Source organism: Heterodontus francisci, chromosome 15 (genome assembly GCF_036365525.1).
Source record: "Heterodontus francisci isolate sHetFra1 chromosome 15, sHetFra1.hap1, whole genome shotgun sequence".
Lineage (NCBI taxonomy): Eukaryota > Metazoa > Chordata > Chondrichthyes > Heterodontiformes > Heterodontidae > Heterodontus > Heterodontus francisci.
Window position 1 is genome coordinate 101877968 of NC_090385.1, and position 26180 is coordinate 101904147.

At 45.7% G+C, this 26180-nt stretch overlaps 1 protein-coding gene across 1 annotated transcript in view; it reads right to left on the reverse strand.

The window, feature by feature from the left end:
* The window catches only part of nup62l (nucleoporin 62 like), a 144464-nt gene that overhangs the window by 63239 nt on the left and 55045 nt on the right, over positions 1-26180 (reverse strand). The window contains exon 7 of the mRNA XM_068047032.1: positions 4997-5192. Coding sequence (XP_067903133.1) covers positions 4997-5192 — 196 coding nt within the window. The remainder of the gene's footprint in view (positions 1-4996; positions 5193-26180) is intronic.

A 26180-nucleotide genomic window follows, 5' to 3' on the forward strand; every position in this document is an offset into this window, starting at 1 on the left:
CCAATCTTCATTTGGTCTCCCCAATGTAGAGGGGACCGTTCGCATTGTGAGCAGCGAATACAGTATACTAAATTGAAAGAAGTACAAGTAAATTGCTGCTTCACCTGGAAGGAGTGTTTGGAGCCTTGGATGTCGAGGAGAGAGGCGGCAAAAGGTCAGGTATTTCACCTCCTGTGACTGCATGGGAAGGTGCTGTGGGAAGGGGATGAGTTGTCTGGTTAACGGAGGAATGGACCAGGGTGTTGTGGAGGGAACGATCCCTTCGGAATGCTGATGGGAGAGGAAGGGGATTTTGTGTTTGGTGGTGGCATCACGTTGGGACAGCTGGCGATCCTGTCCCCTTTTTTACCATTTTATTTTGTTTTTTTTTTACCAAGTGCCTGCCTTAAACTTGGTTTTTCACGTTTGTGTTTTTGGCTAAGGATTTTTATTATTGTGTCAGTAACATTCTCTTTGCACTAATGCTTTGTCTTTCACCACACCATTATCACACTCTGTTTGCTTTGGCCCCATGACCTCGTCAGTTAATCTCTCCAGCCCTCTGTCTTATCACACACCTTCCCTTTTGTTCTCTTTCCCCCTCCACCCCCACTTTACTTGCTTAAAACCTATTTAATTCTAACCTTTGTCAGTTCTGATGAAAGTTCACAGACCTGAAAGATTAACTCTGCTTCTCTTTCCACAGATGCTGCCAGACCTGCTGAGTATTTCCAGCACTTTGTTTTTATTTTGTTGAAAGCCCTCTCTACAGCCCTAGTTATACGATTTGCCAGGGCACTAGTCCAGCGTGGTTCAGGTGAAGACTGTCCCCATGGTACAGATCCCTCTTTCCGCACCACTGCCCCATGAACCCAAACCCATTTCTCCCACACCAATCTTTGAGCCATGCATTCAACTCACTAATCTTTTTTACCCTATGACAATTTGCTCATGGCTCCTTTGTGGTTCTGCTTTTTAATTTAGTTCCTCAGTGCTTATAGTCCCTCAGCAGAACCTCTTTCTCAGTCCTACCTGTGTCATTGGTACCCACGTGGACTACAACAACTGGATTCTTCCCCTCCCACTCTAAGTTCCTCTGCAGCCCGAGGAGATGTCCTTAATCCTGGAACTGGACAGGTAACATAGCCTTGGGCACTCATGCTCTCAGCTTCAGAGAACACTATCTATCCCCCTTACTGTACTACCACATTCCTTTTTACTTACCCCACTTGAATGGCCCCCTGCACCACAGTGCCGTGGTAACTTTACTCATTCTCCCTGCAGTCCCTGCTCTTGTCCACACAGGCTGCAAGAACCTCAAACCTGTTGGATAAGTGCTGGGCTGAGGCTCCTCCTGTGCTATCTTCTGGATCCCTGTACCTGCCTCACTCGTAGTCACACGCTCCTGTTGCTGGCCACATACCAAATCTGAAGTAACTAGCCTAAGGAGTGCGACTGCCTCCTGGAACCAAGTGTCCAGGTAACTTCTGTCCTCCCGCTACATTGCGGTGTCCGCATCTTGGACTCCAGATCATCAACTCTGAGCCTCAGTACCTTGAACTGCAGACACTTACTGCAGATGTGGTTGCAGTGGATCACACTGGTGTCCACTAACTACAGCTGCAACACTTCACTTGCTCTGCCAACTCTATTGTGTTTTATTTAACTAATTAGGTTTTAAATTTAGAAATAGCACTGATAATTTGTAGTTATATTAAGGGTGCCAGGGAGCCCTTGGAGCAGGCTTTCAGCTAACCCTTCAAGAACAGGTTCACACAGCCTGCATCCAGGGCTCGCCAGCTGGAGATGTTGGCCATGTGTACGTATTAGTCCCCGTCCGTGTAGCAGAGCCTGGTCTCAAGTCGTCTCAGCCATCCCGGCCATTGGACAAAGAACTTGCTTTGCTTGGACCATGTGGTAGTTGGTGTGCAACGACCACCCCACGTTAAAAGAATCCAAGCACAGGTATCTTCCACCCCCTCAAAATCAACTTAGGGAACTGGAATGTCAGGACTCTTATGGACAACCCCAGCAGTGACAGATCTGAACATCACACTGCTATCATGGCCCAAGAACTCCGCTGCTGCAACATTGGTATCACTGCCCTGAGTGAGAAACCTCAAGCAGGAGATCATCAGCTCAAGTAACAAGGTGATGGATACACCTTCTGGAAAAGTAAACCAGAGGAAGAGCACCGACTCCACAGGGTTGGCGTCGCCATAAAAAATGAACTAGACGACCGCCGCAGAAAGCCCCCTTATGGATTAAACTATTGTCTCAGGACTCTCGGGCTCACCCTAACCCAGAAACAGCATGCTAGAGTCGTCAGCGTGTACACTTCAAACCTAGAAATAACAGATGAGGCCGAAGAGGAATCCTACTCCAGCCTTGATCTCTTACTGTCCTGTGTTCCCAAGGAAGACAAGCTGATCCTCCTCGGAGACGTCAATGCCAGAGTTGGGAGGGACACAAATCTTTGGAAAGGTGTGATTGGCAAGGAAGGTGTTAGAAGGGTTAACACCAATGGAGCCCTTCTTCTGACGAAATGCTTTGAACATGGCCTGTTCATAATGAACACCTTATTTCAGCACAGAGACAAATATAAGACCTCATGGCAGCACCCTCGCTCCAGGTATTGGCATTTGCTTGACTATATCATTAACTGAGCGAAGGACTACAAGGATGTTCACATCACCCATGCCATGATAGGAGCCGATGACTGCTGGACCGACCATGGTCTAATCCAAGCTACTATCTTCATCAACCCAGCCCAAAAATACTAGTGGCAGCAGAAGCACTGTTGCAGCAAATTAACATCGATGGACTCTGCAAAGAAACAGCCTGAGTAGGTTTGTCTTACAAGCAAGTTGGCAAAGCTCAAAGAGCAAGAACCACAGAATGTTCACAATGCCTGGTCTGCCCTCAAAGCTACCATAATCAGCATTTGCAAAGATACTCTTGGTTTCTCAACCAGGAAACATCAAGACTGGTTTGATGTTTGAGTTTGCTGTGAAGTCTTTGGTTGCAGGTCAGACTTGCAATTCGTAGGGGCCCAGTGAATGGTTCAGGAGATCCAGGAGCTACTAAAGCGCAAAGCGTTCCTGAACTGGAAATTTCGAGGGAAAAAAGGCAGGTATACAGACAATTGAAGGCCGAGATTCAACAAACAACCCGTGGCCTAAAGAACAGTTGGTGGATTAAAAGAGCACAGGAAGTACAGTAACTCACTGACAGCCACGACATTCGTGGATCCTTCAGCGCAGTGTCATGCAGACCTCCACCTGCCAAGAATGTGGCAGATTAATTTTTTCATATGAACATTGATTTTGAAATGTTGCTGGAATGAAGAAAGGACTTGCTTAAAAAAAAAAATCACGAGACACTTGGCTGGAAAAACATTTGTATACTAAAAGACAGTGCTTGGAGAGACAAAAGACTATTCCCTGGTCCACTTACCCCAAAATGGGCTATGATCACCAGACATTGAAGGTGAGGAAGCTCATATTCCAGGATGACTGCTAAAATAGCAGAATACACAAACAGAAGTGGTCAAACCTGCTGGTCACATGACTAACCTGCTGGGAAACCTGGGATTTTTTGAATTGGGCCACAGACAAAGGCAGAAGGCAGTTTGAACTGGAACCTGGAGCAAGGAAGTCTCTCTCTCTCTCTTTCTCCCAAACCATCGGACCCATGGAAGACACGTAAACCTCAAGAGAGAAAAATCTTCGTCGTCGAAACAAGTTGAACCATTCACTGGGCCCCTACGAATTGCAAGTCTGACCTGCAACCAAAGACTTCACAGCAAACTCAAAAGGACAGTAAAATAGAAACCCATCTATTGCCTCAAACTCTTTTCTACTTTTCTGTCTCTATCTGCTTGTGTTTATTGCATATGCATGCTAGCGTGGTAAAGTCGCACATTCGTAGTCGGAAACTGGATTAGAGTTTAAGATTAATAAACTTCTCCCTTCCTTGTTTAAAATCTAAGAAAACCTGTCCGAACTGATTTCCTTGCCTTACAATTGGAAAGCAGTGAACAAGGACTCACTAAGGGGGAGCTAAAAGATGGTGTTTTTCTAAAAATTAAACCCCGTCATGGTTAAACCGAGCAAAGGCTGAGAGGGACCCCCAAACCCCTTCTTACCTGGTCGTAACAGCAGTAAAGACCATTTATGGCCCAAGTACCCAAGGGCCTACCCCACAAAGCAAAGAATAGAGCAGCGCTGATCAAGGAGAGGGGGAGTCAGCCATCGTTGGGAGGAGCACTTCGAAGATCTCCTCGATCGTGACTTAGCCCTTGACGCGAGTGCCATTGACCACATTCCGCAGCATGCTACCAGCCATGACCTCAGCACAAACCCAGCCCGACATCTGAAAATCTAAAATACGGTGGAGAGGCACTCTTGACGCAAATACAGTCTCAAGTCCCTCATCTGGAAGGAGGAGAGCATGCAAGGGGATCTCTGAGACACTGCAATTCTAAGTAGTTTAACTAGCTAACTTGCAAATGTATTACAATAATTATACCAGTTTAAACTACTGCCCGAGTTGAGAAAGGTAAACAAACTTAAAACTCACCAACCAATCATCTATCTGCTCACCCAATTAATGCCTCTGGACTTCAGCTCTTATGTCTCACTGTCTCCGGCTCCTTCTCTTGGAACACTGCTTGCTCTGTAAAAGACATCTTCTCCCTCACTGCACTGAATTCCCACATTTCCCAAATTCCCGAGTTAGGCACACTGTCACACAGCGCTCAAGTCGAGCAGAACTTTGTGCTATGTAGATGTACAGTTCTCTGGATATAATGAAAGTTTCTTTTGGAGCTGTGCTAAGTGTTCCCTAGCTGTGCTCCTTCTGCCACAGGCCGTAACCTGCCCACAGGCAGCCTTACCAAAACCATCCTGAGGCACAAGAAATGATAGGGAGACATTGCACAAATATCTCAGAACCTAACAGCTTCGAGCGACCTCATCCCTTCCTTTCCAGCAGACTGACCAAAGGATTTTCTTACCTACTGGTGGCGGCAGTGGCACTGGTGGTGGTGATGGTGGCAGCAGTGGTGCCAACAGCAGTTGTGGTCACAGCAGCCGTTGTGCTCACACTTGTAGCTGTCGCAGCTGGTCCTGGTGTTAGGGAGAAACTCGCTGGTGTCTTCAGGCCCAGAGAAAACCCAGTGCTGGTGGTAGTGGTGGTAGCAGAGGTGGAAGCTACAAGACAAAAGCAGTGTCTGTTATATCCCAACAAAACAGCAGCGACTTTCCTTTCTGCTTTAATTACAGTTATGAAGTGAGTAGGCTTCATTATTCACAGTATTCAACATGTGGCCCGTGAGCCCACACCATTTCTTTAAGGAAGACTCGGGGGATGTCTCAAACCTCTGGTCCCAGAAGGATTTAGAAATGGTTGTGTTGTGAAAAAGGCTGAAGTAGGACAATGAGGTAGAACAGCAAAAGTCAATTAGAGCCAGAGATGGAAGTGAAGCAGGGCACAGATAATGGCAGCAGAGCACACCAGGCCAGAAAGCACAAGATATGGGAGCTACAGATGGCGGTATGACGAGAAATGGTAAACTAGCATTTTTTCTAGCCTGTGGTAGTGGAGGAGTTCTAACACGGCCTGTTTAATGGAAGTGGATGTGGATTTAATTCCATATTCCAGTATTACAGTTACAAAGAATAGTCCAATTAAACTACAATGGAGAAACTAGATACATGACGATTAAATCTGCTCTCAAGACTCTTTTCTCACGACAGCATCACAGTGAAAATTTTAACTATTAAGGCCTGCTAATGAGTACCTTTAGTCAATTCTAACGCTTGTTCAATCTGGCCAGCAGGTCCAAGCTCTCCAACACACGCTGGCATTTCTAATGACTAACTATGAGCATAAATCTGCAAGGGCTGGTGGGACACTGATCATCACCAACTTAATGACAAGGGGCTCATTTAATCCAGTGGATGATCCATACCTTACTAGTCACGTTCAGTCTATGGACATTTCAACACAGTATGGGGTGTAGACAGAGAAACGAGCAATACAGATTTTTTTTTTTTTTTTTTAGAAATGTTATAGTTTCACCAACTGGAGTTAGACCTCAGGAGGAGACCAAGATGGATCATCCACTTGGTACTTCTGGCTTAGGATGGTGCAAACTCTTCAGCCTGGTCTTTTACACTCACATGCTAGGTTCCGCAATCATTGAGGATGGAGAAGTTTATTGTGTCTCCTCCTCCTGATCAGTTGCTTAACTGCTCAACATCATTCACAACTGGATTTGGCAGCAGCACAGAGCTTTGATTTGAACCGTTGGTTGTAGGATCATTTAGCTCTGTCAGTAGCATGCTGTACTCTAGCTTCACCAGGTTGGTACCTTTCAGGTATGCCTGGCGTTGCTCCTAACATGCTCTTCTACACTCCTCATTGAACCAGGTTTGGTTGCCTAGGTTGATGGTAATGGTCAAGTGAGCGATATGCTGGGCCATGAGGTTACAGATTGTGATTGAATACAATACTGCTCTTGCTGATGGTCCAAAGTGTCTCATGGATGTCCAGTTTTTAGTTGGTAGATCTGTTCTGAACCACTAGATCTGTTCTGAATCTTTCCCATTTAGCATGTTGATAAGTGTCACACCACAACATGATGAAAGGTGTGCTTAGTGTGAAAGCGGGTTTCATCTCCACAAGAACTGTGAGATGGTCACTCCTACCAGTACGACCATGGACAGATGCATCTATGACAGGTATTTATCTAATGCCCTTTGAAAGCTACTACTGAATCCGCACCCACCCTACCAGGCTGTGCATTCCAAATCTGAACCAGTTGTGTAAAAAGCTTTGCCTCATGTCACATCTGGTTCTTTTGCCAATATATAAAGGAGGAAAATAAATTGATAAAAAATTTAGTTAATTAAAACACATTAAGGATGGCAGAGCAGGTGATGTGTCATGGCTGCAGCATGTAGGAGTTCCTGGATGCCAGCGTGACCCAGCGTAAACACGTCTGCAGCAAGTGTTTGCGGCTCGAGGAGCTTTGGCTCAGAGTCATTGAGCTGAAGGCTGAGCTGCAGACACAGACACATCAGGAAGGGGGAAAGTTACCTGAACACTTTGTACCAGGAGGCGGATACGCCTCTGAGAATAGGGTCTTCTGATTTGGTCAGTGGTCAGGGACAGGAAAGTGTGGCTGCAGCTAAGGCGGGTAAGAGGACCCAGAGGGCAGGAATGCAGGAGCCTCAGCCTTTGTGATTATCCAACAGGTCTGAGGTTCTTTCAGCTTATTTGGATGAGAGTGGAGGCTGCAGGGAGGATGAACTAACTGACCATGGCACCTTGGTACAGGAAGCCATTCAAGTGGGAGGAGCAAAAAGGAATGTAGTGGTAGTAGGTGACAGTAGAGTGAGGGGGATTAACACTGTTCTCTGCAGCAAAGAGCGAGTGTCCAGACGGCTGTGGTGCTTGCCTGGTGCCAGGGTTCGGAACATCTGCTCAAGACTGGAGAGGAACGTACAATGGGAGGGAGAGGATCCAGTCGTCATGGTCCATGTGGATACCAATGACATGCAGGACAAGGAAGGAGGTTCTCTATAGTCAGTATGAGGAGCTAGGCACCAAATTAAGCAGGACCTCAAAGGTAATACTATCTGGATTATTACATGAGCCGTGCGCAAATTGGCATAAAGCAAATGAGATTAGAGAAATTAATGCGCGGCTCAAAGGCTGGTGTGGGTTCTGGTTCATGGGGCACTGGCAGCAGTACTGGGGAAAGTGGGGGCTATACTACTGGGACAGTCTACCCCTGAACTGTGATGGGACTTGTGTTCCAGCGAGCCGCAAAACTAGGGAAGTAGTTTGAAACTAAACAGTGGGAACAAGGGATCAAATTTGGGAAGATGTGGTAAATCAAAGAGTAGTGACAAGGCAAGTTAGAAAGGTATGAATAAAGCAGAGAGTGACTGGAAGGGATAGAGTGTACAAATCTAAGAGTAAATCAAGAATCAAGGCCAGACATTACAAAAATAATAAGGTAAAACTAACGGCTCTGATTCGGAATGCACGTAGCATTCAAAACATTGAAAGAAAGGAGGAATAGGCCATTCAGCCCATTGAGCCTGCCTCACCATTCAATATGATCATGGCTGATCATCCACTTCAATGCCTTTTTCCCACACTATCCTCATGTCCCCTTATGTCCTGGAGTCATACAGCATAGAAACAGGCCCTTCGGCCCACTGCGTCCATGCCGCCCATAATGCCTATCTATACTAATCTCACCTGCCTGCATTAATTCCATATCCCTCTATGCCTTGCTCATTCAAGTACCTGCCCAGATGCCTCTTAAATGTCGCTACTGTTCCTGCCTCCACAACCTCCTCAGGCAGCTCATTCCAGATACCCACTATTGTTTGTGTGAAAAATTTACCCCTTTGATCCCCTTTATACCTCCTCCCTCTCACCCTAAATCTATGCCCTCTAAAACCATTTGTATTTAGAAATCTGTCAATCTCTGCTTGAAGCATACTCAATGACTGAGCTTCCACAGCCCTCGGGGTACAGAATTCTAAAGATTCACAACCCTCTGAGTAATGAAATTTCTCCTCATCTCTGTCCTAAATGGCTTTCCTCTTATTTTGAAATTGTGTCCTCTGGCTCCAGACTACCCAACCAGGGGAAACATCTCAGCTGCATCTACCCTGTCTATCCCTTTAAGTATTTTGTAGGTTTCAATGAGATCACCTCTCATTCTTCAAAACTCTAACAAATACAGACCCAGTTTCCCCAATCTCTCTTCATGGGACAGTCCCGCCATCCCGGGAACAAGTCCGGTGAACCTTCATTGCACTCCCTCTATGGCAATAATATTCTTCCTCTGGTAAGGGGACCAAAACTGCACACAATACTCCAGGTGCTGTCTAACCAAGGTTCTGTACAACAGAAGCAAAACTTCACTACTACTGTACTCAAATCCCCTTGTGATAAAGGCCAACATACCATTAGCCTTCTTAATTGCTTGCTGCACTTGCATGTTAGCTTTCAGTGACTTAGTGACAAAGACACCCAGGTCCCTTTGTACACTACACTTTCTAATCTACCATTTAAGAAATACTCTGCACGTCTGGTCCTTCTACCAAAGTGGATAACCTTACATTTTTCCACATTATATTCCATTTGCCACATTCTTGCCCACTCACTAAAGTCTTTCCAAATCCCCTTGAAGTCGTTTTGCATCTTCCTCACAACACACTGCATTTACTGCAAACTTGGAAATACTGCATTTGATACCCTCATCCAAATCATCGATATATATGTGAACAGCTGGGCCCCAAGCACAGATCCCTGCGGTATCCCAGGAGTCACAGCCTGTCAACGCGAGAACGACATGTTTATTCTTACTTTGCTTTCTGCCTGTCAACCGATCTTTAATCCATGCCAATATATTACCTCCTATCCCATGTGCTTTAATTTTGCTAACCAACCTCCTCATAGAATCATAGAGAGATACAGCACCGAAACAGGCCCTTCGGCCCACCGAGTCCACGCCGACCATCAACCACCCATTTTATACTAATCCCACATTAATCCTATTTTCCCTCTCACATCCCCACCTTCCCTCAATTCTCCTACCACTTACCTACAATAGGGGCAATTTTTACAATGGCCAATTTACCTATCAACCTGCAAGTCTTTGGCTCCTGTGGGGGACTTTATCAAAAGCCTTCTGAAAATTTAAGTATACCATGATCACTGACTCCCCTTTATCAATCCTGTTAGTAACAATATCAAAAAACTCCAAAAGTTCATCAAACATGATTTCCCATTCATAAATCCATGTTGACTATGCCCAAACGGATTATTATCCAAGTGTCCATTTATCACATCCTTTAGAATAGAATCTAGCATTTTGCCAACAACTGATGCAAGGCTAACAGGTCTGTAATTCCCTGCTTTCTTTCTCACTCCCTTCTTAAATAGTGAGGTGACATTTGCGACCGTCCAATCTGCAGGAACTGCTCCAGAATCTATAGAATTTTGGAAGACGATCACCAATGCATCCACTATCTCTACAGCTACCTCTTTCAACACTCTGGGATGTAGAACAGGTCCTGGGGACTTATCAACCTTCAGCCCCATTAATTTCTCTAATACAACCTTTTTACTAATACTAATTTCCTTCAATTCCTCATTCCCCCTAATCCATTGCATCTCTAATTCTGGGAGATTTCTTGTATCTTTCTCAGTGAAGATAATCATTTGGCTTCTCTGCCATTTCTTTATTCCCTATTATAAATTCTCCTGACTCTGACTGTAATGGACCCACATTTGTCTTAGCCAAAAGTTTCCTTTTTGCATACCTGTTTTTATATTTTTTGATAGCTTACATTCATATTCTATTCTCCCTTTCTTTATCATATTCTTGGTCCTCCTTTGCTGGATTCTAAAATCCTCCCAAACCTCAGGTTTACTACTATTTCTGGCAACTTTATAGGCCTTTTCTTTTAACCTTGTACAATCCTTAACTTCCTTTGTTATCCACGGTTGATGCCTTTACTTTTGGGGTTTTTGTGCCTTGAAGGAATGTATAGTTGCTGTAACCTATGCAATATTTCTTTAAAGACTATCCATTGCCTATATACTGTCATACCTTTTAATGTATTTTCCTAAACCATCTCAGACAATTTGCCCCTCTGACCTTCAAAATTTCCTTTGTTCAATTTTAACACCCTGGCTTCAGATTGAACTACCTCACTTTCAAACATCATGTAAAATTCTATGGTATTATGGTCACTCATCCCTAAAGGTTCTTTTACACGATTATTAATTAGCACTTTCTCATTACATAAAACTAGATCTAAAATAGCCCATTCTCTAGTCGGTTCCTCAACATACTGCTCTAGAAAACCATCCCAAACACTCTCCAGAAACAAAACAGAAGAACTGATAGCGCAAATAGAAAGAAATAAGTACCATCTGATAGCCATTACAGAGACATGGCTTCAGGACGACATCGATTGCGATCTGAACATTGAAGGGTACATGATATTTAAGAAGGACAGGAAGCTAGGAAAAGGTAGAGGGGTGGCTCTATTAATTAATGATGGCATTAGCGCAATAAAGAGGGATGACCCAAGTTCAGGAGACCAGGATGTAGAAGCTATTTGGGTAGAGATGAGAAATGATAAAGGCAAGAAGTCAGTCGTGGGAGTGGTGTACAAGCCGCTTAACAGTAGCCACACGGTAGGACAGAGTATAAAGGAAGAAATAATGGCAGCTTGTCAGAAATGTACGGCGACAATCATGTGGGATTTAATCTACATATAGACTGGAAAAAAACATATGAGCAAAAGTAGCCGACATGAGGAGATCACAATGTTTTCGGGAGCTAACCAGACAGCAGGCTAGACCTGGTATTGTGCAACGAGATAGGATTAATTGATGGCCTCATAGCGAAGGCACCCCTAGGTAGCAGCAATCATAATATGATTGAATTTTACATTCAATTTGAGAGATAGAAGAATGGGTCCAAGACTAGTATTTTAAACTTAAATAAGGTCAATTATGAAGGCGAGAGTAGAGCTAGCTAAAGTGAACTGGCAAAGTAGGTTAAGCGATAGATCAATAAAGATGCAGTCAGACATTTAAGAGGATATTTCAGAATATACACGATAGATACATTCCAATGAGAAAGAAAAAATTTCAAGGGGAGGACCCACTATCAGTGGTGAATTAAAAAAGTTAAATATAGTATGAAACTGAAAGAAAACGCATAAAATTGTGCAAAGATGGATGGCAGGTCAGACAATTAGACAGAATATAAAGAGCAAAGAATGACTCAAATATTGATAAGGAGGGAAAAATCAGAGTACGAGAGAAAGCTGGCGAGAAGAATAAAGACAGATAAACCTTTCTACAGAAATTTAAAAAAGAAAAGTGAGGTTGGTCCGATAGAAAGTGAGTCTGGGGAATTAATAACCGATAATAAGGAGATGGCAGATGAATTGAACAGGTATTTTGCATCAGTCTTCACTATACTAGATACAAATAACATCCCAGAAATAGCTGTAAATCAGGAAATGGAAGGAGGGAGGAACTCAAGAAAATTACAATCACCAGGGAAGTGATACTGAGCAAATTGTTGGAGCTGTGGGCTGACATGTCCCCAGGCCCTGATGGACTTCATCCTGGGGTCCTTAAAGTAGCTAGTGAGATAGTTGATGTGTTGATTTTAATTTTCTAGAATTCCCTAGATTCGGGGAAGGTTCCATTAGATTGGATAAGAGCAAATGTAACTCCTTTATTCAAAAAGGGAGGGGGATAGAAAGCAGGAAACTGCAGGTCAATTAACTGAACATCTGTCTTAGGGAAAATGTTAGAAGCTATTATTAAAGATGTTATAGCAGAGCACTTGGAAAAATTCAAGGTAATTTTGATTTTTTTTTGATTTAGAGATACAGCACTGAAACAGGCCCTATGGCCCACCGAGTCTGTGCCGACCATTAACCACCCATTTATACTAATCCTACACTAATCGCATATTCCTACCACATGTCCCTATATTCCCCTACCACCTACCTATACTAGGGGCAATTTATAGTGGCCAATTTACCTATCAACCTGCAAGTCTTTGGCATGTGTCAGGAAACCGGAGCACCCGGAGGAAACCCACGCAGACACAGGGAGAACTTGCAAACTCCACACAGGCAGTACCCAGAATTGAACCCGGGTCGCTGGAGCTGTGAGGCTGCGGTGCTAACCACTGCGCCGCCCATCAGGCAGAGTCAACATGGTTTTGTGAAAGGGAAATCATATTTCACCAATTTATTGCAGTTCTTTGAAGTAACATGCGCTGTGGATAAAGGGGAACGGGTGGATATACTGTACTTAGAATTCCAGAAGGCATTTGATTAAGGTGCCACATCAAATGTTACTGCGGAAACTAAAAGCTCATGATGTAGCGGGTAACATATTGGCATGGACAGAAGATTGGCTAGCTAACAGGAAACAGAGAGAAGGCATAAATGAGTCATTTTCTGGCTGGCAAGATGTAACAAGTGGTGTGCCACAGGGATCAGTGCTGGGGTCTCAACTTTTTACAATTTATATAAATGACTTGGATGAAGGGACCGAAGGTATGGTTGCTAAATTTGCTGATGACAAAGTAGGAAAGTAAGTTGTGAAGAGGACATAAGGAGGCTACAAAGGGATATCGATAGGTTAAGTGAGATCTAGCAAATGTAGCATGTGTAATTGTCCATTTTAGCAGGAAAAGTAAAAAAAGCATATTATCTAAATGGCGACAGATTGCAGAGCTGAGATGCAGAGGGATCTGGGTGTCCTAGTGCATGAATCACAAAAGATTAGTATGCAGGTTCAGCAAGTAATTAGGAAAGCTAATAGAATGTTATTGTTTATTCTGAGGGGAATTGAATACAAAAAGGAGGGAGGTTATGCTTCAGTTATACAGGACATTGGTGAGACCACATCTGGAATATTGTGTACAGTATTGGTCTTCTTATTTAAGGATGTCTCTGAGCGGCTGCAGGGCATTCTGATGGGGGAAGGGTGAGCAGCCAGCTGTCATGGTACATATGGACACCAACAACATCGGTTAAAAAAAAAAGGGATGAGGTCCTACAAGCTGAATATAGGGAGTTAGGACAAAAATTAACAAGTAGGACCTCAAAGGTAGTTGATTTGGTCGCTGGGAGGCGACTATGGAGTGGCCTCTCCATGGCGCATGCCTGGGCGGATGTATGGAGGTTGTGAGTTGCCCAAGTGTCAAAACCCACCTCTCGGCCTACCTGGTGTGGTCCAACGGAGTGCAGAGCACGACGTTTGGCACCAGTGTGGCTGCAGGAACTGCCGGAAACATGCCAAAGGTTGTTTGGCATGACCGTCTTCGGGGTTCCGCTCTGGATCTTCTGTTAGGGTTGACTCCCTTAGCCTTGGTCTCTCCCGAGACGCCCACAAGGAAGTGGGGTTGATGGGGCCCCTACTCAGGGGTAGGTGGATGCCGGTGGGAGGGAAGGGGGAGGAAGGGGGAGGAAGGGGGAGGAAGGGGGAGGAAGGGGGAGGAAGGGGGAGGAAGGGGGAGGAAGGGGGAGGAAGGGGGAGGAAGGGGGAGGAAGGGGGAGGAAGGGGGAGGAAGGGGGAGGAAGGGGGAGGAAGGGGGAGGAAGGGGGAGGAAGGGGGAGGAAGGGGGAGGAAGGGGGAGGAAGGGGGAGGAAGGGGGAGGAAGGGGGAGGAAGGGGGAGGAAGGGGGAGGAAGGGGGAGGAAGGGGGAGGAAGGGGGAGGAAGGGGGAGGAAGGGGGAGGAAGGGGGAGGAAGGGGGAGGAAGGGGGAGGAAGGGGGAGGAAGGGGGAGGAAGGGGGAGGAAGGGGGAGGAAGGGGGAGGAAGGGGGAGGAAGGGGGAGGAAGGGGGAGGAAGGGGGAGGAAGGGGGAGGAAGGGGGAGGAAGGGGGAGGAAGGGGGAGGAAGGGGGAGGAAGGGGGAGGAAGGGGGAGGAAGGGGGAGGAAGGGGGAGGAAGGGGGAGGAAGGGGGAGGAAGGGGGAGGAAGGGGGAGGAAGGGGGAGGAAGGGGGAGGAAGGGGGAGGAAGGGGGAGGAAGGGGGAGGAAGGGGGAGGAAGGGGGAGGAAGGGGGAGGAAGGGGGAGGAAGGGGGAGGAAGGGGGAGGAAGGGGGAGGAAGGGGGAGGAAGGGGGTGCGGGGGGAGGGGTGCAAGGAGGAGGAGTGCGGTGGGAAGGGGTGGAGGGAAAGGGGTGCAGGGGGAGCTGGGAAGGAGGCTGCAGGGGGTAGGGGAGAGGGGTGCAGGGGAAGGGGATGCGGGGGAAAGATGGTGCAAGGGGGAGCTGGGAAAGGGGTGCGAGGGGGGGGAGCTGGGAGCGGGGGTGGGGGAGGGGAGGGGGTGCAGGTAATAAAACATTGCATCAGCTCCCACCATTGTCCCTTTTACAATGGTGCTCGTCGTAGAAATGCTATATTCAGCAGCTTCCATTCCCCTCTCCAGCCGCCCATGCTTTTAAATAACGAGTGATGCAGGCAGAACAGTTAATATTCTCTACAGTGCAATATAGAGTCCACAGCGTTACTCGTTCTTAAATGTCCAATATAATTGAAATTGATTGACAAGTCGCCGAGTGAGCGGGAGCCGCTGCTGGGACCATGTGGCCGCTCTTCCTCCTGATCGTCGCCGTGGACGGGCTCCCTGAACACAACGGTAGTAATCTCAGGATTACTACCAGTGCCATGTGCTAGTGAGAGCAGAAATAGCAGGATATATTAGATGAATACGTGGCTGGAGAAATGGTGTTTGGTGGGGAGGGATTGAGATTCCTGGGACATTGGGACCGGTTCTGGGGAAGGTGGGACCAGTACAAGCTGGACGGGTTGCATCTGGGCAGGACCGGGAGCAATTTCCTTGGGACGAGGGTTGAGTGGTGTTTGCTAGTGCTGTCGGGAAGGGTTTAAACTAGAATGGCAGGGGGGTGGGAATCTGAGCAGGGAGACCGAGGACAGGGAAACACGGATAGAAATGAAAGACAGAAGGGTAAGAAGCAAAAATGGAAGGCAGAGAAAACAAGGGTGAGAAACAAATAGGGCCGTAGTGCAAAATAAAGCTAAGATGACTAACAATGTTAAAATGACAAGTCTAAAGGCATTGTGTCTTAATGTGTGGAACATTCACAATAAGGTAAATGAATTAACAGCGCAAATAGATATAAACGGCTCTGACATAGTAGTGATTATGGAGACATGGCTGCAAGGTGACTGAGGATGGGGTATTCAATATTTAGGAAGGACATGCAAAAAGGGAAAGGAGGAGGGATAGCGTCGTTAGTAAAAGAGGAAATCAATGCAATAGTGAGGAAGGATATTGGCTTGGAAAATCATGTGGAATCGGTACGGGTGGAGCTAAGAAACACCAAGGGGCAGAAAACATTGGTGGGGGTTGTTTATAGGCCCCCAAACAGTACTGGAGATGTCAGGGATGGCATTAAACTGGAAATTAGAGATGCATACAATAAGGGTACAACTGTAATCGTGGGTGAGTTTAACCTACATATAGATTGGTCAAACATAATTAGCAATAATACCATGGAGCAGGATTTCCTGGAGTGTGTACGTGACAGTTTTTTAGACCAATACGTTGAGGAACCAACTAGAGAACTGCGTATTGTGCAATGAGAATGGATTAAGTAACAATCTTGTTGTATGGGGTCCCTTGGGGAACAGCGACCATAACATAATAGAATTCTTCATTAAGATGGAGAGTGAAGTAGTTGAATCCGAAACTAGGGTCCTGAATCTAAATAAAGGAAACTACGAAGGTATGAGGCGCAAGTTGGCTATGGTAGATTAGGGAAGTTTAACTAAAAGGGTGGATAGGCAATGGATAATAATTAAAGAACGTGTGCATGAGTTACAACAATTATTCATTCCTGTCTGGTGCAAAAATAAAACCAGAAAGGTGGCTCAACCGTGGCTTACAAAAGAAATTAGGAATAGTATTAGATCCAAAGAGGAGACGTATAAAATTGCCAGAAAAAGCAGCAAGTCTGAGAATTGGGAGCAGTTTAGAATTCAGCAAAGGAGGAAAAAGAGGTTGATTAAGCAGAGGAAAATAGAGTATGAGAGTAAACTTGCGGGGAACCTAACAACTGACTGCAAAAGCTTCTATAAATATGTGAAGAGAAAAAGATTAGTGAAGTCAAATGTAGATCCCTAACAGTCAGAAACGAGGGAAATTATAATGGGGAACAATGAAATGGCAGAACAATGAAACACATACTTTGGTTCTGTCTTCACAAAAGAGGACACAAATAACCTCCCAGAAATGTTCGGGAACCAAACGTCTAATGAGAGGGAGGAACTGAAGGAAATCAGTACTAGTAAAAAAAAAGTGCTAGGGAAATTAATGGGGTTAAAGGCTGACAAATCCCCAGGGTCTGATAATCTACATCCCAGAGTACTAAAGGAAGTGGCCCTGGAAATAGTGGATGCATTGGTCTGATTGCATCTTCCAAAATTCTGTAGACTCTGGAGCAGTTCCTACAGATTGGAGGGAGGCAATTGTAACCCCACTGTTTAAAAACGGAGGGAGAGAAAAAAAACAGGGAATTACAGATCAGTTACCTTACATCAGTAGTGGGGGGAATGCTAGAGTCTATTATAAATGATGTGATAGCAGAACACCTAGAAAGCATAAACGGGATTGGACAAAGTCAGCATGGGTTTACGAAAGGCAAATCTTGCTCATCAAATCTACTGGATTTTTTTGAGGATATAACTAGTAGAATAGATAAGGGAGAACCAGTGGATGTGGTGTATTTGGATTTTCAGAAGGCTTTTGATAAGGTCCCATACAAGAGGTTAGTGTGCAAAATTAAAGTACATGGGATTGGGTGTAATATACTGACCTGGTTTGAGAATTGGTTGACAGACAGGAAACAGAGTCGGAATAAACGGGTCTTTTTCCAGGTGGCAGGCAGTGACTAGTGGTGTACCGCAGGGATCAGTGTTTGGGCCCCAGCTATTCACAATATACATCAATGACTTGGGTGAGGGAACTAAGTGCAATGCTTCCAAGTTTGCAGACGCCACAAGGCTGGGGGGGAATGTGAGCTGTGAGGAGGATGCAGAGGCATCTGTCCAATGTGATTGGGACAGGCTGGGTGAGTGGGCAAATGCATGGCAGATGCAGTATAATGTGGATAAATGTGAGGTTATCCACTTTGGTTGTAAAAACAGAAAGGCAGATTATCTGAATGGTGATAGATTAGGAAAGGGGGAGGTGCAACGAGACCTGGGTGTCCTTGTAGGTGCAACAAGCAGTTAGGAAGGCAAATGTTATGTTGGCCTTCATTGCAAGAGCATGCGAGTACAGGAGCAAGGATGTCTTACTGCAGTTATACAGGGCCTTGGTGAGAGCACATCTGGAGTACTATGTGCAATTTTGGTCTCCTTATCTGAGGAAGGATGTTCTTGCCATGGAGGGAGTGCAAAGACGATTTACTCGGCTGATTGCTGGGATGGTAGGATTCAAGTATGAGGAGAGATTGGGTCGACTAGGCCTATATTCACTAGAGTTTAGAAGAATGAGAGGGGATCTCACAGAAACCTATAAAATTCTAACAGGACTAGACAGGGGAGATGCAGGGAGGATGTTCCCGATGGCTGGGAAGTCCAGAACCAGGGGTCACAGTCTCAGGATATGGGGTATGCCATTTAGAACTGAGATAAGGAGAAATCTAAGAGGGTGGTGCACCTGTGGAATTCTCTACCGCAGAAGGCAGTGGAGGCCAAATCATTAAATATATTCAAGGAGATAGATACATTTCTTCATGTCAAAGGGATATGGGGAGAAAGCGGGAACAGGGTTCTGCATTAGACGATCAGCTATGATCTTTTTTGAATGGCGGAGCAGGTTCAAGGGGCCTACGACTGCTCTTAATTCATATGTTCCAATGTTCACCTCAAATCTGCTTTATCTGAACAGTTCATGATTTTAACCACTCTATCAAATCTCCTCTTAGCCTTCTTTGTTCAAAGGAGAACAACCCGTTTCTCCAGTCTATCCACATAACTGAAATCCCGTGTCCCTGGAACCATTCTGGTAAACCTCTCCTGTACCCTCTCCAAAGCCTTCACGTCCTTCGGAAAGTGTGGTTCCCCGAACTGGACACAGTTCATATAGCCCAAGATCCCATATGCCTTATGAACTGCTTGTTAATCTAATCTGCCAACTTCAAAAGTTTATGCACAACTCCCAGGTGTCTGTTCTTACACACCATTTAAAATTGTATGACTTAGCTTATATTCTCTCATTCTTCCTACCAAGATCTATTACCTCACACTTCAGTATGCTGAATTTTATCTGCCCAGGGCTGCCCATTCCACCAGCCTGCCCATGTCTTCTTCAACTCTATCACTATTCTCCTCAATGAATACTACACTTAGTTTCATGTCATCTGCAAATTTCAAAATTGTGCCCTGTACCCCCAAATCCAAGTTATTAATGTATATCAAAAATAGCAGTGGCCTACATACATGATTCCTTCGTGTTAGTTCTCTCATCACCTGCTGAAAGCCCAGTTTGACAGCTATGTCTTTCAGGACTTGGCCAATGGTGGTATTATTGAGCCACTCCATCTCAATTCATCATGCTCTCTCTCCTCTAAGCTCACTGTCTTTCTATCCTCCCTCATCTCTGACACCACTTGACTTTGCCATTCCACGTGGTGTCCCATCATGTCAACCACAGTTAAGGCCAGCTCTGATCGCTTCTTTGAATTGCTCTCCACCTATATCTCCCTCCCCTCCTTCCTTCTGTTAGCCTCTGGAAAAAAACTCACCCAATTCACTTACAACTGCACTGCCAAAATCCCAACTGACTAGCTTTTGGTCCTCTGTACACGATGATATTTCTGCAGCTACTAATCTGCTCAACTGTACCCTCACCTCTACCTGTGATGCCCTAGTCCCCATTAAAAAACTCTGACCTTGGTTGTTTCCCTGGTACAGTCCACATCTCCACCCCCTTAAGTCCAGAGGCCATGAACGAATATGCTGGACAACCGGTTAAACTATTCACCGCCAGATCTGGCTGGACCACATAAAGCACCATCAGGACCTGCTCTCGTTTGCTAAAGCTGCTTACTATTCCAGGATCATCCTGGAATACAAAGATAACTCCTGGCTTCTTTTCTCTACTGTAAACTGTCGTCTTAAACGACAGGGCAGCACAGTGGCGCAGTGGTTAGCACCGCAGCCTCGCAGCTCCAGCGACCCAGGTTCAATTCTGGGTGCTGCATGTGTGGAGTTTGCAAGTTCTCCCTGTGTCTGCGTGGGTTTCCTCCGGGTGCTCCGGTTTCCTCCCACATGCCAAAGACTTGCAGGTTGATAGGTAAATTGGCCATTATAAATTGCCCCTCGTATAGGTAGGTGTTAGGGAAATATAGGGATAGGTGGGGATGTGGTAGGGATATGGGATTAGTGTAGGATTAGTATAAATGGGTGGTTGATGGTCGGCACAGACTCGGTGGGCCGAAGGGCTTGTTTCAGTGCTGTATCTCTAATTAACTAACTAACTAAACCCCTCTCCCCTATATTCTCCACCCTCACCACAAGTGCAAAGAGCTTATGGACTTCTTTGTCATCAATATTGAGACCATCTGATTAGCTGCCACTGCCGCTTGCCTGCATTCCCCTAGCTCACTGGGCCAAAACTCCTCGAAGTGTCCCCCTGCCCTCGTCCTAAACTCTCATTTCTCCAGTTTCTCTTCAACCTCTCCTCTTCAGAGCTCATTTTGTCCACGAAATCCACCTCCTGCTTGCTCTGCTCTATTCCCACAAAAGCTTTCTTCCCAGCTCACCTTTCAGCTGATATTGATGACGTTTTTTTTGGAAGTTTATCTCCACAGGTACTCTGCCCCTCTCTCCTTCAAATCTGCCATCAGACTTCGAATTCAAAAAAAAAACTATCGACCCCCTCCGTCCTTGCAAACTACCATCCCATTTCCAACCTCCCATTCCTCTTCAGGTTCCCGGATGACGATGCCACCTCCCAAATTCACATCCATCTTTTCCAGAACTCCAAGTATGAATCCTTTCAATCAGGATTCCGCCCCTGCCACAGTACCAAAATGGTTCTAATCAAAGTCACAAATGACATACTATAGGCCGGTGAACCTTACGTCAGTGGCAGGGAAATTATTAGAGAGAATTCTTCGGGACAGGATTTACTCCCATTTGGAAACAAACGAACTTATTAGCGAGAGACAGCATGGTTTTGTGAAGGGGAGGTCGTGTCTTACTAATTTGATTGAGTTTTTTGAGGAAGTGACGAAGATGATTGATGAGGGAAGGGCAGTGGATGTTGTCTATATGGACTTCAGTAAAGCCTTTGACAAGGTCCCGCATGGCAGACTGGTGCAAAAGGTGAAGTCACACGGGATCAGAGGTGAGCTGGCAAGATGGATACAGAACTGGCTCAGTCACAGAAGACAGAGGGTAACAGCGGATGGGTGCTTTTCTGAATGGAGGGATGTGACTAGTGGTGTTCCGCAGGGATCAGTGCTGGGACCTTTGCTGTTTGTAGTATATATAAGTGATTTGGAGGAAAATGTAGCTGGTCTGATTAGTAAGTTTGCGGACGACACAAAGGTTGGTGGAGTTGCGGATAATGATGAGGATTGTCAGAGGATACAGCAGGATATAGATCGGTTGGAGACTTGGGCGGAGAAATGGCAGATGGAGTTTAATCCGGACAAATATAAGGTAATGCATTTTGGAAGGTCTAATGCAGGTGGGAGGGATACAGTAAATGGCAGAACCCTTAGGAGTATTGACAGGCAGAGAGATCTGGTCGCACAGGTCACTGAAAGTGGCAACGCAGGTGGATAAGGTAGCCAAGAAGGCATACGGCATGCTTGCCTTCATCGGTCGGGGCATAGAGTATAAAAATTGGCAAGTCATGTTGCAGCTGTACAGAACCTTAGATAGGCCACACTTAGAATATTGCGTGCAATTCTGGTCACCACACTACCAGAAGGACGTGGAGGCTTTGGAGAGGGTACAGAGGAGGTTTACCAGGATGTTGCCTGGTCTGGAGGGCATTAGCTATGAGGAGAGGTTGGAAAAACTCGGATTGTTTTCACTGGAACGACGGAGGTGGAGGGGCGACATGATAGGGGTTTACAATGTTATAAGCGGCATGAACAGAGTGGATAGTCAGAAGCTTTTTCCCAGGGTGGAAGAGTCAGTTACTAGGGGACATAGGTTTAAGGTGCGAGGGGCAAAGTTTAGAGGGGATGTGCGAGGCAAGTTTTTTTTTACACAGAGGGTGGTGAGTGCCTGGAACCTGCTGCCAGGGGAGGTGGTGGAAGCAGATACGATAACGACATTTAAGAGACACCTTGACAAATATATGAATAGGAAGGGAATAGAGGGATATGGGCCCCGGAAGTGCAGAAGGTGTTCGTTTTGGCAGGCATCAAGATTGGCGCAGGCTTGGAGGGCCGAATGGCCTGTTCCTGTGCTATACTGTTCTTTGTACTGTCTTTATATTCCTCAAGGGATTTGTCTGTTCCTAGCCTTCCAGCCCTTACAAATGCTTCCTTTTTCTTTTTGACTAGGCTCACAATATCCCACGTTATCCAAGGTTCCCGAAACTTGCCAAACTTATCCTTCTTCCTCACAGGAACATGCTGGTCCTGGATTCTAATCAAATGATGTTTGAAAGACTCCCACATGTCAGATGTTGATTTACCCTCAAACAGCCGCCCCCAATCTAAATTCTTCAGTTCCTGCCTAATATTGTTAAAATTAGCCTTCCCCCAATTTAGCACCTTCACCCGAGGACTACTCTTATCCTTATCCACAAGTACCTTAAAACTTATGGAATTATGGTCACTGTTCCCGAAATGCTCCCCTACTGAAACTTCAACCACCTGGCCGGGCTCATTCCCCAATACCAGGTCCAGTACGGCCCCATCCCTAGTTGGACTATCTACATATTGTTTCAAGAAGCCCCCCTGGATGCTCCTTACAAATTCTGCCCCATCCAAGCCCCTAGCACTAAGTGAGTCCCAGTCAATATAGAGGAAGTTAAAATCACCCACCACTACAACCCTGTTACCTTGACATCTTTCCAAAATCTGTCTACATATCTGCTCCTCTACCTCCCTCTGGCTGTTGGGAGGCCTGTAGAAAACCCCCAACATCGTGACTGCACCCTTCCTATTCCTGAGCTCCACCCATATTGCCTCACTGCACGACCCCTCCGAGGTGTCCTCCCGCAATACAGCTGTGATATTCTCCTTAACAAGTAATGCAACTCCCCCACCCTTTTTGCATCCCCCTCTATCCCGCCTGAAGCTTCTAAATCCTGGAACACTTAGCTGCCAATCCTGTCCTTCCCTCAACCAAGTCTCTGAAATAGCAACAACATCATAGTTCCAAGTATTAATCCAAGCTCTAAGTTCATCTGCCTTACCTGTTATACTTCTCGCATTGAAACAAATGCAGTTCAAACCACCAGTCCCGCTGTGCTCAGCAACATCTCCCTGCCTGCTCTTCCTCTTAGTCTTACTGGCCTGATTTACCAGTTCCCCCTCATTAATTTCACTTGCTGTCCTACTGCTCTAGTTCCCACCCCCCCGCCACACTAGTTTAAACCCTCCCGAGTGACGCTAGCAAACCTCACAAACAGGATATTTGTGCCTCTCCAGTTTAGATGCAACCTGTCCTTCTTGTCCCATCTGTCCCTGAAGAGACCCCAATGGTCCAGATATCTGAATCCCTCCCTTCTACACCAGCTGTTCAGCCATGTGTTTAGCTGCACTATCTTCCTATTTCTCGCCTCACTGGCACGTGGCACCGGGAGTAATACCGAGATTGCAACCCTAGAGGTCCTGTCTTTTAACTTTCTACCTAACTCCCTAAACTCCCCCTGCAGGACCTCGTCACTCTTCCTGCCTATGTCGTTGGTACCGATGTGTACCACAACCTCTGGCTGTTCACTCTCCCCCTTCAGAATGCCCCCTGTCCATTCAGAGACATCCTTGACCCTGGCACCAGGGAGGCAACATACCTTCCTCGAGTCTCTTTCACGTCCACAGAAGTGCCTATCTGTGCCCCTGACTATAGAGTCCCCTATAACTATTGCTCTTCTGAACTTTGTCCCTCCTTGCTGAACAGTGCCAGCCGTGGTGCCACTGCTCTGGCTGCTGCTGTTTTCCTCTGATAGGCCATCCCACCCAACAGCATCCAAAACGGTATACTTGTTAGAGAGGGGGATAGCCACAGGGGATTCCTGCACGGACTACCTGCCCCTTCTAGCGGTCACCCATCTATCTGCCTGCACCTTGGGTGTAAGCACTTCTCTAAAACTCCTGTCTATGACGCTTTCTGCCACCTGCACGCTCCCAAGTGCATCCAGTTGCCGCTCCAACTGATCCATGCGGTCTGTGAGGAGCTGCAACTGGGTACACTTCCTGCAGACGTCGTCGCCCGGAACGCTGGAAGCGTCACGGACTTCCCACATCTCACAGGTGAAGCACTTCACCCCTCTAACTGATATTTCCAGCACTAATTAATAAATTAATTTAAAATACTTATTAAATCCTTACTAAATTGTTATAATTAACTATATGGTCCCTAGTGCTAGATTCCTACAATAAATATTAAATGCTAACTAAATACAGTAATCTCCTCCCTCTGGTTTAGTTACTCTACTTATTAATTAATTAGGGTTTTAATCAATTTTTATCAATGTTTTATTTTCAAATTCAGTAAAAAAAAATTCCCTACCAGCCAATCAGGTCACAGCTTTCCTGTGACGTCACTTCCAGTTTTTTTTTAACCAGAGGTAAGTTTTTTATACTTACCGGTCCGGAACTCCGCCCTCTGAGTCTTCTCCCAGTCAGCTGTGCTCTTTGGAAGCTCTCAGCTGCCCTCACTCTGAGGACATGTAGGAAATGAAAGGAGCTCCTCGCTCCTTCCTTACCAAACTTCCTCAGTTACCAAACTTCCACTGTCGCACTCTAATGCAACCCAAGTCAGCACTCTAGTACAAACAAAGTCAGCACTGTAAGATGGCTCACTTTTATACTGACTGACTCTAGCCCCCTGAAAACTGGTTTAAGCCAATTCTCTAATTAATAAGGTGCAGCTGCAAGCAGAGCCTGAGTGAACCCTGTTTAAAGCTGGTCTAAAACTCACCTTCTCCAACCCTAACAGCGTAACTGTTAAGTTACTCTGCTAAATAAAAGACATTAGATTGAAGATAAAATTAACCCTTAATTATCGTCAGTTCCCAAACTTTCACTGTCGCACTCCAGTGCAAAACCAATGCTTCTCCACTGTCCTTCAGCTCGGTGGAATTGTACTCGTCTGGTTCCATTCTTATCTATCCAGTCGTAGCTAGAGAATCACCTGCAATGGCTTCTTCTCCTGCTCCTGCACAGTTACCTCTGGTGTCCCACAAGGATCTATCCTTGGCCCCCTCCAATTTCTCATCTCCATGCTGCCCCTCATATCAACTGAAAACAGAGCGTTAGTTTCCACACGTACACTGGCAACACCCGGCCTTAGCTCCACAACACTCCCACTGCCAAACTGTCAGTATGCCTGTGCAACATCCAGTCTTGGACGAGCAGCAATTTCCTCCAACTAAACATGACCAAAGCCCTCATCTTCAGTTCCCATCACAAACTCTGTTCCCGAGCCATGGACCCCATCCCTCTCCCTGTTAACTGTCTAAGGCTGAACCAGACTCAATTCCGACCACATATCCACACCACCACAAAGACCATCCACTTCCACCTCCTTAACATCCAACTCTGCTCCCATCTCAGCTTATCTGATGAAACCATCATTCATATTTTTGTCAGCTATAGACTTGACTATTTCAACAGTTCCTGACCAGCCTCTCACGTTCTACCCTCCATAAACTTGAGCTCATTCAATACTCTGCTGCCTGTATTGTAACTTGCACATAGTCCCATTCACCCATCATCCCTGTGCTCGCTGGCCTACATTGGCTCCCAGTCAAATAATGCCTCAATTTTAAAATCCTCACCCTTAAAGTCAAATCCCTCCCCTCCCTATTTCTGTAATCTCCTCCAGCCCAAGGACCAACACTCCCCCAAATCCCACCCCCCAGCAATATCTGCACTCATCTAATTCTGGCCTCTTAAGCATCCCCGATTTTAATCGCTCCATGATTGGTGGCCGTGCTTCAGTTTCCAAGGCCACAAGTTCTGGAATTCCTTCCTTAAATCTCTCTATCTTTCCTCCTTAAAACCTATCTACTTGTGGAAGCTTTTGCCCCAATATCTCCTTATCATGGGTCAGTGTCAAATTTTGATTGATAGCACTATGAAGCACCTTGGGATGGTTTACGACATTAAAGGCACAATATAAAGAAAAGCTGTTGTTGAACATTGAAATCTCCCACCCAGAATACTTTGCGTCCCTTTGCTATGCTCAGTGTTTCTTCCAAGTGGTGTTTAACATGGAGGAGTACTGATTCATCAGCTGTTGAATCTGCATTGAATACATATTTTGTGTAGCCACTTCTGGATTAACAAAACTACATGATTAACAGACGGGGAGGTATTGTAACCTCACACATACCTTGATTCACTGTAACACAAGTATCCTTAAATGTGTAATTATCCAATATACCACCTTTTTGTAC